The sequence below is a fragment of the Corapipo altera genome, unplaced genomic scaffold (genome assembly GCF_003945725.1).
Source record: "Corapipo altera isolate COAL_440 unplaced genomic scaffold, ASM394572v1 48b, whole genome shotgun sequence".
NCBI classification, from domain to species: Eukaryota; Metazoa; Chordata; class Aves; order Passeriformes; family Pipridae; genus Corapipo; species Corapipo altera.
This window is the reverse complement of record NW_020884884.1, coordinates 6,158,583-6,172,383: the sequence shown is the minus strand read 5'-3', so window position 1 is coordinate 6,172,383 and position 13,801 is coordinate 6,158,583. Positions and strand designations below refer to the sequence as shown.

The following is a 13,801-nucleotide window of genomic DNA, read 5'->3' as shown; positions in this document are numbered from 1 at the left end:
GTGCAACAAGCACGTTGAACCCTTCCAGTCCAGGTTGTTCCCAGGGCTACAGCAGGAAGGCCTGAAATTTACTTGCTTAGTCATCAGCATTGAAGACTAGTTTGAGGGACATGGAAGGAAGCTGTAGAGAAGCAGAGGAGAGCTGTAAATGTCAACAGTCTGAGAATCCACAAGCACCTAATCTCAGCCAACAAACTCCCGGAGACATTACAGATGAAGTGGTTAGAGAGTTGTGGCTCTTGGCACAAGTCAGACAGTACCAGGTTTTTGTTATCTTGGTTATGTGTTTCCAGCAGAGTAAGAAAGAGCCTCCTGTGGCAGTCTGGGGAGAGTAAGAAGTGTTTATCTTCAAGTATGAACAAAGTAAAAAACATTACTGATGTGAACCTCAACCCTCATCCCTTTACAAAATATAAGTTACAATCCTTTAAAAAGACGATTAGACTTTTCGGTAGAGGTCAAGAAAGGTTTAGCTGACTGAAGCAAGTGACACTAATAATATAATCATCTTACATTTATAGCCATGGAATTGCAGATGTTGCACATCCAGGTATTTCTGTCAGCTTGTGATTAACAAGGTGCACACTTGAAGGAACAAGCTCAGCAAAATTCTGAAAACAACATTTAGAAAGTACCTATTGAATGCTGACATGAAAAGCACTTACTTGATGCTTTTGGCTTTGTTTTGTATTCTGTTATGATGGTTTTATGTTTGGGAATTCTGTGTGGTTTTGCTGTTCTTTTTTTTTCTCCCCCCAAACACATAATACATTCTAGATTGTACACATAATTCATAAATATTAAAGTTATAGCCAATTTATTACAGATATTATTTCCCTGATACTGAAACAATGTTATATATAAATATTTCTACATTAATATAAATACATGCAAAATAAATCAGAAAATAGAAGTCTTGAGTAAAGAATGACCAAACTGCAAAAAAATCATAAATTGTGTACTTTGCAATTATTTGTGGTTGCAGTCTCCAACTCTGATCCCAGAGGGAAAAAAAAAATCCTTCTCGCTGTCAGTATTTTGCTTTGCACAGAGAATCAATTATCAGTATCATCAATTATCTTTTTAATGTTATGCTTACAGGAAAAGAGTTTTTCAATGCAGTTACACATTATTTGAAACTGTGGCACATAGTTCAAAAAGCAAGACTCTCTGCAAAGGAATAGTAACGTCACCAAAAAAGTGGGATTTCTAAGTACCATGCACAGAAAACTGTTGATACGTCAACCAGCTTAAGTAGGGGTAACCAGAGATAAAGCATTAATATCCTTTGCTCCTGCAATTTCTGCATGTCTCTTCATAAGAAGTGACAGCAATATATAAATGATTCAATCTACAACAGGTAGTAGAGACAAAAGTAGTCTGTACTGTTCTTAAGAAAAGGAAATCCACATTCGCCAAGTTTCTTTATTTCATACTTCACATCTTCACTCAATACTGTTACTGTATGTTTGAAAAATTGTCCTGTACACCATGAACATACAAAATTCATCTGAAGCATTAAATCTGTAAAAATAGGAACAATTCAGTCAGACCAAGTGTAACTGAAGACCTGGCAGACAGTAAAGGGAATTGCTTATCTGGGCAGAAGACGTAGTCAGAAATTAAGACTTAACGAAAAACCCCACAGATTATTAAGAAAACAGAACTATGTAAATTAAGATTTTACTAATTTGTCAGAAGATAGGAGAGATACAGGTAATGAATTTTATTTTAAATCAGTAAGCATAATGTGACGTTTTAGAGACACGTTGGAGGTCTAATTACATACAGCTAGAAAACTCACTGCCTTCAGGCACCCTCATATCAAGTGCAAATCTGCGCAGTTATAGAATATATTTATAAAATATACTATATGCAAACATCTTTACAGAGCTTTAAATCAAGCCAAAAGTAAATATATTTGATGGGACAACAGAAAAAAAAAAGAATCAATGCAAAAATGTGGGCAGTGTGATTGTGGCCCTTCAAAGCCAGAGAAAACTATTCCTTTTGTCTGCAACAAAAAGGAGATGGGATTTGCACCTTAAAAGTTGACTGTTAACAAAAATGAAGAAAATATCCTCTGTGATTCTGCAAATTAACATAAAATTAGCTTCTGTGACTTCTGTGTGTTGTTATCTTAAAATAACTTCTAAAGCACAATGTCAACCCCTTGAATACCAATAACCAATCACCTAATTGAAAGTGAAAGGGTTTCCCAGCTAAATTCAAATTAAAACTCGCATAATTCTAAGGAGTGCAATGCTCTGGAGAAGGCTGTAAATTATTTTACTTGTAAAGCTAGTGTTAGTTTTTTTAGTTAAAAAACAACTGGAAGCAAGAAAGCTGCAAGAGTACGAATGACAAAATCATTTTAGATACACCAAGTGAAGGAGTGAATTTATCCACTGATGCAGAGAGAAACATCCATTTGCTACATTATTTGCTTCCTTACTTCATTCCATTGCATGTACACACAGCTAAGTATTAAAATGCAGAATAATAAATAAAATGGCTCAGATTACTAGCACGGGGCAAAACACAATCCATAATTGTGCTCTATCTCGTTTCTGTTTCAGCAGTCTTCTTCTCTTGCAGTTTATAAGAAAAATCATAGTCAGACTTCCAAAAAGAGTCATTCTTTTTTTATCAGAAACTTAAGTTCATTTGCCCAGGTTTATAACCCAAGACATTTCTGTGAAGGAAGCACAGTGCAAATTATAGGACTAATAAAACTTGCTTACATAGAAAGAAGTTTACTTGATTAATGTTAACTGGTATCTTTATGAAATACATTGTAAAACAAAGATTAAATAACAGGTTTGAGCTTGTTGGGGTTTTTTTCCTCAGACTTTTTTCCTTATCCCGCCTTTGAAAAGCTTACTGAATTACAAAAATCTTTAATAAAGTTCCAGTCTTCAGCAGATAACCATTATAAATGCTGCCAATCAATGCCAGCTAGTGTTTGATTTGCTTCTTGTGCATGTCCAATTTCCTCTGTGATACTGTGCTGCTGCCAGAGTTTTTGAATCTTTTTAAATCGCTCTTTGCACAGATGTAAGGGATTCCCACGTCTGAAAAGGAGATAACACTTATCAGGAATGATAAAACACTGCAGCTAAGCACAAACACTCAGGTGTGACATATTAAGTATTAGATAATACCCCTTGAAATACTAAAATATTTAGATAACCCTTTAACATCATTCTCTTTCCAGAGGAATTCAACAGATATTTGGATTAGTAAACTGTGGTGCTACCTTGCCTGGTGCCCCACCCTTACAGCTCAACAGTTCCCTCCAGCCTTTGGGAACCTTCCGCAAAGCCCACAGACCTCGGAATGTAGTACGTTTTCAGCAATCTTTCCAGGCTGAACCAGTTCACATTTTCTGATTTTTACCAGTTTCAAAAGTAGCAAGCATTAACGTTAGCATGTCCCCAAATTATCCTCTCATAGGAAGCAGAGACGGGAGTTAAGACAAAGAACTACCTCATTAAATAAAACAATCTCATAGTATTTTCACTTGGTATTAAATTAACACAGGTTATCCACACAAATGCACTAGATACAAATAAAATTTTCAGCCTTAGTTTCTAGGCAACTTTACAGATGCTCAAAAGATTTAAATTTTTTACACTTCAAGACAACCGTTTATAACCTGGAAAAGGTCTTCCGTTTAATATTTTTGACCTAAAAACACATGTCAGCATTAAAATGTTTGAAGATATTAGATGCAGCAGGAACGTCAAAATATAATGTTACCTATATAATTAAAATAAAGTGGTAACATAAAAAGTGTATTTTAGAAACCAGATAGTTTCAAAATTTCTCTCTTTAAAGGATGCATTTTTTTAATATTTACCTGAGTCCCTGGTCTGTCTCTCCATAGTCATCAAGATAAGGAGGAGGATAAAAGCAGCCCTTTGTTTTCCCAGCTAAAAATAGCACCTGACATTCTCTTACCCTAGAGAAAAACCACAGAGAAGTTTTTAGGTATTGGTTTTTAGATTATTAGTTTCCTATACTTCCATAAACACTGCTTTTCCAGTTCTTACCTACTTTCATTCTGTATAATCTGCATGTACAGATTTTTAACGGTACTTTTTTTTTAAACTAAAGACCTCATTCTCTTCCTGTTATAACTTCTCCATAGTGGTTAAAAACAATGTAGTTCCATGTCACATTATTTGCAGTCTGTGTAAAATACTCAACAAAACCACAGCAAGAAAAAAAAACCAATTTCACTTCCCACTAATCTTTGCCAAAGTGAAAATAGACATTATCTAATCTTTTCTTGTATGTGGCAAGACAGCTAAAGTGAATTTTCATGGTTTTAACAGCAGCAGCAATAACAAAATCAAAGTATTTACCTTCATCATTCTGTAATACTTAAGAAGAAATAAATGCACAGACAAAACAAATTCACTTGAAAATGAAATTCAGATTTTCTATGAAATTTAACTTCAAAGAAACAGCCTTTTAACCTTATACCAAAGCATAGGAAGACGCATACACTCTAGTTTTAGGGAACCCTATTGTTAACAAAACACTACCTTTACAAACCACCCCTGCAATCACATTTGCAGAACTACTAATTTCATGACTACACACACCACCTAACCCAGCAGTATGAGTAGAGGTATTCAGCTCCTTACCTAAGGAATATGCCCACTCCAGAACCACAAGTGTACGTATGTGCAGTACAGGCTCCAACATCTTCCCCTTCTAATTCAGTCTGACAGCAGTAACTCTGAGAACACAGCATGGTCCCACACACAAGGCACAATGTTGGGGCTCTGCTTTTATCACCACCTGATTTCGGACACCTTTTGTTAAGCAAAAAAACCAAACCAAAACAAAAAGAAATTCACTGTATGTATTAACTCTAGATGGTAAAAAGATTCAAAAGTTAACAGTTGCGATTTCTACTTCACTGAAATACAGGGCAGTTTTGCTGACAAATGCTATGTGCCATTAACTTTATGATTCTCCATGCAACTTTCTGAGAGGTTTAACTTTCAGGTTAGAGGTTTCCCAGTTCATTAAAAGGAGCAGAAGACTTCAGGGTCCTCACTGTAATTGCATTCAACTTACGAGAAATTGGATGCTTGGTTAATGAGGCAGCTGTAGTCATCCGGAAGGTCTATTAATTTGTTGGATTCTCTTGCATAGCTAGAATAAAACAATCCAATCAAACACTCAAATTTCAATGAATAATACACAAGTGAATTCAAACTCATTCGTGTTTTCCTGATCCATCTAAACAGCATCTGTGAATAAATTTTTAAGGTTTTCCTCTTCTCTGCCATTCAGAGTGAAATGGGAACACATTAAAAAGGAACTCACAACATCTTTCAACTAAGCCACCTCCTGTTTTGTCACATTTTTCATTAATTTGACAAAAAAGAGGCAGAAAGTCAGAAAAATACATGTCATATGTATACTTTCAGCAAAACCTCATTATGAGGTCTCTACAGGTTTAACTAAATATTTGTTCTCCCTTATCAGTTTGCTTTGTATTTTCCTTTAGTCACTAATACTGAATGGAAAATAGTCTGACTCTCAAGTTCAGAGAACTTGTATCTTGCAGAGAATGAAACATTCATGCAATGAAAAGGATCTATTTAATACCAAATATTTATATATTTAAAAATAAGAGATACTATACACTTAATTTTAATAATCTTCAAGTCTAGGAATAATATAAATTAGACTGTGAAACATAAACAGAGGTTTGTAACAGAAACAATGTACAAGAACGTGCTGAGAGGGAAAAAAAATCACTATCAAGTCAGACATAATCTTGGGAAGAGCAGTTAAGAATCAGAAAAAGTAAAACATGGAAAAAATCCCAACAATCACAAGCAGCAGGAAATCATTTACACAGCCACAGTACTCTTATTGTATAAGATTCTGTTAATAGTCTGGTGTTTAACAGATGAAGTGATTAATTTTTATTTTTGTCACTTAGGTTTATTCTGTGTACAATGTTGAAAGATTAACTTTATGTATTTAGCACAGGAGATTAAAATGCAGGGATATGTTTACAATCACTGCACTGTGAACCTCACATTCATTTATAACTGTCTGAATAATTGTTAACCACTATTTTTACCCAGCCTTCACAAAGAGCAACACCTAAAATGCTTTTCTACACCCACAAAGTAATAAACGTGATTTGAACTCAAAATAATTGCTTAGCAAGAAAAAAATCTATGAAAAATGAATTTTCTTTTTAGCAACTGACTCAGTGTTGGTTTCATTGAAGGAATTGGATTCTTTAAGAAGATAATTTAAAAACCTCTTCAATGCCTGCATTTTTAAACAAAGGTTATATATGTCTTATAGCAACAGCTTATCTTTTGAATCAGAAGGTACAAAGTAATAGGAAACGCAAGAAGAAATTTTATGGCCTCTGATTACTGTGGGTCAGTCTAAACAAAGGCAAAGTTAAATATTACAGTTTTAAAATCTACTAATTTTAGCAATATTTACTTTTGTCATGAAATTCCCCAATCTCTTTGCTTATCCCATAATATTTTTGTCAGAACTGATACTATGTTGTTATAAACACCCTTTACAAAACAAATTTGAAGAAAACAGCAACATTAAAGTTTTTTCCCCTGTCTCTTCTTGAAATATGTCCATTTTTACCTGATAGCTTGTCTCTTGCCTTCTAGATACCTTTTAACTTCATTGTTACTGCACCAACTACAAGAAAGAAAAAAACTGCATTTTAACTTCAATGGATGATAAAAAAACAAGTAAAAAAAAAATCCATAATACATATATTAAATAACCCTAGAACCAAAATTATTTCTTTCAAAACACTTATTGCAAAAACACTTTTCAAAATCTACAATTCACTTCCATATATGCATTCCTGGGAGAATACTTATACTACTACCTTGTGCAGGACTCATTATATTTAAACTAAGCATAAAAACACAACTTACCTTTCTATTAAAGTGTTCAGAATCTCACTGTTTTCTTGAAAAAGGCAAGTGAGGTTGTTTGGCAAGGAAAGATAGCTACATAAGTGTTCAAACTGGTTTGCTCCATTTACTGAAAAAAAAAAAGTGTAATTCTCATAACTATGTTTTTAAAAATGACATTAACTACAATAAATTAAATACAGCTCTAAGTAATGGGACAGCTATCCTTTTCCTCTTTTTCAAAACTGTATTCTCCAGCACCCAAAACATGGCATGAAGATTGAAAGTGTTAAAGGCACCAGATAGCTATGCTGGAAAACTGCCAATAAAGAAAAGCACCTTTCCTAAAATTTCCTCCCTAAGCATGTTTCAAGCATAGTCATATAAGAACCACAACTGAGAGCTGAACAGCCTTTACAACTTTCAATGTCGCCCAATAAATGGCTACTTCATGCTGCTTGTGACATGAATCAAGACAGGTGGTCAGTGACAGGCAGCATACCACAGCCTCAGGAAGAAATATAGGAATTGCAAATGCCTGTAATGCCAAACTTTACTAAAATATCTAAGGCACAGCCCCAGACTGCCATAATCACACTAGTCTACTGGTTTGACTCTCCTGGCCTCTGCTCTCCCAACTTTCAGGAAAAAGCATACCAGTACCTCTTCTGGGGAACAGCCTCTTTAGCTTCTGAATAGAGGAGGGAAAAGAATTCGAATAAAAGCTGCACTCACTTCTCTCTCATGTCCAAGTAATTTCTGTTTTGCAACCCCCAGTAAAACACCAGAGAAAAGGAATATAAGCCAGTTGCGGGATCCGCGGATCCAGGAGCAGGGGAGTGGGAAAGGAACACAAAACACCCAGTGTCACAGGACACTGCCAGAACAGAACGTCTCGCAGTGGTGGGAAACTGCAGGGCCATCCAAGCACCTGGGACTTGAGGATTGTAAAACAGAAATGAAGTAAAGCCTTTCTTTTTTGCTCTCTTACAACACATTCTTTAAAGGCCCACAGACCTACCATCTGGAAGTACATCTGCACTTTGTACCTTAAAGTAACCATAAAACAAAGAACTCAAGTGATCTCTACTGGTCCAGACTATGAACTTGAGAAACCTTTTTACAGAAAACAAAAGTTCAGGAAAAGAGGTTTCTTTGTTTTGGTCTAACTGATGAAGTATTGTGATTGTTAAACAAAAAACAATAAAAAACCTACAATTTACACACAACTTGTCAAGGAAACATTCTGAAAGTACCAAATCAAAAACACACCCATGATGAGAGACAATCACTGTTCTTATGTCAGCTCAGCACCAAGTATCAGACTTTGTTTTAAACATGGCAGTCCTGATGTGCTGTGAACCTACTTATTATTAACACCTTCAGATTTACATTCTGTCCCTACACATGCCATATGTGGAGGGCAGTGAAGTATGTTACTAACATCAATTATCTGGGGTGTAACATAACACAGTGTGTTTATGGAGAGATCATAGAATGGTTTGGGCTGGAAGAGATCTTAAAGACAATTTACTTCCAACCTCCCTGCCAAGAAGAGAGAGACACCTTCCACTAGACCAGATGACCAGGTTGCTCAAACTCCCATCCAGCCTGGCCTTGATATTAATTATTAGCGGATGCTGATTGAATGAAATCAATGCAAGGAAAAGGTGGTCTCATTTGAAAATAGTAATCTATAGGAGCTTTGAAATAATCAAAATTTCCCTTATTAACAGAAGAGCATCAATTTCCGATTTAAGTAATCTAGAACAGTGTTTACCTCTATATTAAAAACACATTTTTAAAACAAAAATGGTCTTTTTTGTTATGCTGATATGATTCTGCACTGGTAACAAGTCCACATTCATTCAATCAGTTCCTTCAGAAAAGAGAATTTAAATGTAATTTATTTTGATCATTAATGTTTATGTCTTGAAAAGCTGATTTAATACAAAGCAGACAGTACCTTGAATTTCTGAGGGTGCCGGGACTCCATTTAAGTAATGAAAAAACAAAGCAGAACATCTCAGGAAAGGCATGATTCCAGCTTTTAGATTCTTCCACAGGTGCCAGCCTGAGGAAATTTCTTTCAAGGCACTTAAGAGAATAGAATAAAAAAGTTTGCTTTTATTTAATCATTTCAGTTTGAGAGATATATTTAGTAAGCCATCAGCCATACTGCATATTAAATTACTGACTTCAGTTAAAACAATCATTATGCAAAGTGTTTATTTCAAAGAAAACTTCAAGAAAAACAATAAACTACAGATTCATAGAAATGTAACCAACAGGGACAGTACATTAAGGATAATTTTGCATGAACATTTCAGATCACAGAATCATAAAATGGTTTGGGTTGGAAGGGACCTTAGAGATTATCTAGTTCCAACTCCACTGCCATGGGCAGGGACACCTTCCATTAGACCAGGTTGCTCTGAGCTCCATCCAACCTGACTTTGAACACTTCCAGGGATGGGCATCCACAGCTTCTCTGGGCAACCTATTCCAGTGCCTCACCACTCTCACAGTAAAGAATTTTTTCCTAATAACTAATCTAAACCTATTCTCTTCCATTTTGAAAACATTCCTATCCCAACAAATTTTCTGTACTCAGACACTGCCTATTCCAGATTCTGCAAACTGACTAAAGAAAAAAACTGTTCCAGAGAACAACCTTCATGAGCAGGTATCTTCATGATCACAGAGAAATTTATAGGAATAGTTACTTAAAGTGAATCTAGAAGAACTGGATAAGAAACAAGATACAAGAGCTCCCAAGTGAAACGCGTCATCTTTGACCACATTATTACATAGAATTCAATCAGTAATTAGTGTTGAGTCGAAGAGGAAGAAAAATATCATAAAATTTTCTCTTTTACCTTCCTGTACACTGGCAAAGAAATTTATGCAGTGTAAGCACAGCTACTTCCTCTTCACTGTTAGTGTTTTCTTGATCCATGCCATTCTCTTCTGAAAAAGAAATAAATAAATAAGCAAGTTGTTTCATATATACATGATTATAAAACAAGAGTGCATTTTTTCAAGTTTTGATAAAAAATGCCCAAACTCAGTGAAATATTTCACTGGAATGGAACAGGATGTACTAGAAAAAGGTTCTCTGCTGTACATCCTATGTGGTAAGTTTATGCTATTGTCAGCTCCAGTGAGGTGTTGATTTACTTCTTCAATTGGCTGGGTTTCCCAAAGTACTTGCTTGGAGTTCCTTGGTTTTGACATACTATGCCTTATCCAGCTCCTCTTGCCAGAATATACATTGATGCCTTAGTTTGCTAACTGCAACTTATTCATCATGTAATGCCTAAGCCAAATCTCTGCCATAAACACTTCCACATACTGGCTGGAAAGCTAGGATTCATGACTAGCTATGCTCCAAGAAACCTCCAGCGTTGAGCAATAAAGACAAGATGACTGAACTTGCATGAGTACAATTTATAAATACTCTCTGTGGACAGAAAGAACACCAACAACTGTGTTTTGCAACTGTAAACTGCACACATTTACCAGCAGCATCATAGCTTTTTCTTAAGTACAGATTTGAGGAATCATTTCAACAAAAGTTGAAAGAAAGTGGCATTACCTGTTGATGAGGTAAGTAAAATTTGTATTATGTGTGCCATAGTGACAAGATGAAACAGGTGAAGATCTCCAGTGCCAAGACTAACCCCTGAAAAATCCTGACAATGTATGGCAGGGAAAGAGAGCACCAAGCTTACCTGTAAAAGAAAACAAGAAAGCCGGTACATTCCTTCTCCTTTGGAATCTTCCCCTTTTCTCTGCTCATGCTGCAACTATACCCTTTGAAGGCAGACTTAAGGCTAATTTTGAAGCTAATTACACAGACATTATTTAAGAGAACAATGATTAACTATCAGGAGAGTTTTGAATAGGTTTGGGTTTTTTGGGTTTGTTGTTTTGTTAGGGGGTTCTTTTTTGTCCCTATTTTTTGTTTGTGAGTTGTTGGAGGGGTTGGTTTTCATTTATTTTGGGGGTTTTTTTAACAGCCAAAGAGCATATATTCCACGTCATTCTACCCCTTTATTATATATACATGGAAATACTTGAAACTAAAGAATTTAGTTAAAATTTATTAAGTAGTGAAAAAATATTAAAAACCTGAACATTTTGAAAGGTTCCTAACTTAAAGAAAAAGTTTTCAGTAATTTTTACATAGTGCCTACTTGATCAAAACATTATTAATACATATTATGGAATACATACCAATAAATGAAACATGTCAATATCAAGTATGCAAGGAAGATTTCCATTTTTTTCATTAGGCACCAGTGCTAAATATTTTGGAGAGGAAAAAAGAATTAATTGAACATTTATATATGAAGAGATTTTAGTGTACTTCAGTTACAAAATGACAGCCATCTCCTTCATGTACATGCTTAAAAAAATACAAATGTACTTGTTTTGGACAGAAAGGAATCAATTCAGTTGTTCAACACTATTGGAAAAGACTCTTGCCTATTTTACTCCATTGAAATGAAACGAAGTAGCCATTTGCTACTCCCATAGTAACTTTGTTTCATTTCTTGGGTTTCCAGTGGGAGATAAGACAGTATCTAAAACTCTGCTCTGATGCAGAAATAAGCTCAAACATTAGTGATTAAATAGGACCACTAATTGTTGCTAGACAGCTGCTCAAAGGATGCAATTTGCTTAATTTGACAAGATTCAGTGAACTTGCCCTACATAAATAATTTGTCTTATGGACTCAAAAATATACATACATTATTTTATCTCTAATTAAGAAAGAGCGAGATGTTGGTCTCTTCACCTGTGTAGTATTCACAGCAACCACAAATTATTAACTAAAGCACTCCAGCTGACAAAAGAAATTCACACACAATAAATTCCAAGCACCTCCATCTAAAAGCAAACAATATAAATTGTTTTGAAAATGTTACTACATATTTTAAGTAAAAATCAAGGAACAATTGCAGACTTCTTTGCTCCAAGCAGTAAAATCTGATTTATAATAAAAGAGTTTCAATTGCAGCTATGGGTATAGTTTTACAATGCAGCTCTAAGCATTAAGCTGCCAAGTTTAAAAACACTACTACAGTAAAAAATAGTCTCATCACAAGAACTTAAAAATACTTCAGTTGAAGACTACTGCTGGCCAAAAAATTAATTAGTTGAAGATGTGACATTTTGAATCTATTTCTATTACTAAACATTTCATCACTACTCAGATTTTAAATGTTTTCCTTTTGTAAGCATGTAGCCACAGAACTCAACCCAGAAGTGTAATAAATGTTTCTATCAAAAACGTGACCAGAGAGAGGGATTTACTAAACCAAATTTCTTTTCAGTAAGTCATCTTTATGTATAGTTTATAGAATACTGACAGATCAAAGGCTAATAATTTTCCTTATTCCTAGCCTTGAAAAATAAAATAGCAGAAACTTTTTTCCTTCACACAAATCAAAGCAGTACAGTTGCTTCTGTCAGTTGGAAGGAAGGAGAGCTTTGAAGAAACATTCATTCAAGTTTTCAAGAATACCCAAACCACACAGAACACCATATACCACTAAGTTCCAGTCAAATAGCTAGCAGCATCTGCTGTCCTGGTTCACTTAGAAAACGGCTCAACCATTACTGCCAGGGACTGATGACAATTAAGTTTTTCCCCATAAAGCTGCCAACTGTTTGCTGAAGTAGGTGGTATCCATCTACCCGTAATTTCAGTATATGAATGCATTTTAAAAGCTTCCTCGCTCTACTGACTGGAAATATTGAAGTTAACACATTTTATAACACCCTTTCAGAATACTCCTCTCATGAACAATTACTGCATTAGGCTGAACTTCAGACTGCTTGTCTGTATCTAGTAATGCTTCAAGTTTGGAACATTTTGGCTGTTCTCATTAAAATTCACAATGAACATATGACATTACATACTAAGTCCTGTCTTCCCACAGATCCTACTTTTCAAAGACAGAAAATTTTGCAGATATATTACAGACCTCCTATTTCCTTTCCACACTATATTAATCTTAATTTCTTCATATTTAGATTTCCAGTGCATCCCTTTTGTGAAGGGCCACACTTCCTTCTCCTTTGCTCTAGGTATCTTTCTAAAAGGAGGAATCAACAGAAATCCTTCACAGCAAAATATCCATGCTTCCCTTGAAATGTATCTTGGAGCTGCAGACCAAAAGAACTGTCTCTTTTCTTTTTTCCATGGTATGATACGTATAGGTGGAAATACCAGCTCTTGGTCTATTCCTTAAAACCAGTACATAAAATAATTTTCTAATCAATACTAACAGTCATCCTGAAAGCATTTTTCTGCATCTGTATCTTTGCAAAAAAACCAGCATAAGGTGGTGAACTTACATGCTAATAGAGTACAAAAGTGACCCTGTACTGCTGAAAGAGATGAAACTGTCCAGTGAGCTGCTGCAAATCTTGTTAGTGACGTAAGGCAGTCGTCCTTTAAAAACAAAAAAATAAGAGACACAGTCAACCAAGTTCCTCAACATGAAAAGAAAGGTCTTTTGACTTACTGCATTTTTTTCAGGCTTCTCAACTGTAGTTTATTGGAGCAGCTGGACTGTATAAGTGTATGAGATACTTATTTTATGCAGATACACAGGACTTCCTTTCAGTATTATTAATTTGACTGTTACAATGAGAAACCATAACCTTACTAAATTATGTGTTTATAGGAAAAAAGTAACAGTTTTTCTAGATTTGATTTTTAAATAGATTAAGAAATCAGATACAGATTGACTCAGCAGTAGGATCCAACAAATAAAACTATCAAATAGCTGTAACTTAAAATTTCACTAGTGAAGCACAGTTCCCTCTTTTTTCTCAGAGGAATTGCTATT

The 13,801-nt window shown here is 35.0% G+C and overlaps 1 protein-coding gene across 2 annotated transcripts in view; it reads right to left on the bottom strand.

Annotated features, from left to right (window-relative positions):
* Positions 1-803: 803 nt before the first annotated feature.
* The window catches only part of UBR2 (ubiquitin protein ligase E3 component n-recognin 2), a 58,517-nt gene continuing 45,519 nt past the window's right edge, over positions 804-13,801 (bottom strand). For both annotated transcript variants that reach the window (XM_027641461.1, XM_027641460.1), the window contains exons 37-47: positions 13,305-13,401; positions 11,175-11,242; positions 10,534-10,669; positions 9,815-9,905; positions 8,902-9,032; positions 6,957-7,065; positions 6,655-6,711; positions 5,095-5,172; positions 4,656-4,826; positions 3,863-3,964; positions 804-3,074 (exon numbers count right to left, since the gene is read on the bottom strand). In XM_027641461.1, the coding sequence (XP_027497262.1) occupies positions 2,933-3,074; positions 3,863-3,964; positions 4,656-4,826; positions 5,095-5,172; positions 6,655-6,711; positions 6,957-7,065; positions 8,902-9,032; positions 9,815-9,905; positions 10,534-10,669; positions 11,175-11,242; positions 13,305-13,401 (1,182 nt within the window). In that variant the 3' untranslated portion in view covers positions 804-2,932. The remainder of the gene's footprint in view (positions 3,075-3,862; positions 3,965-4,655; positions 4,827-5,094; positions 5,173-6,654; positions 6,712-6,956; positions 7,066-8,901; positions 9,033-9,814; positions 9,906-10,533; positions 10,670-11,174; positions 11,243-13,304; positions 13,402-13,801) is intronic.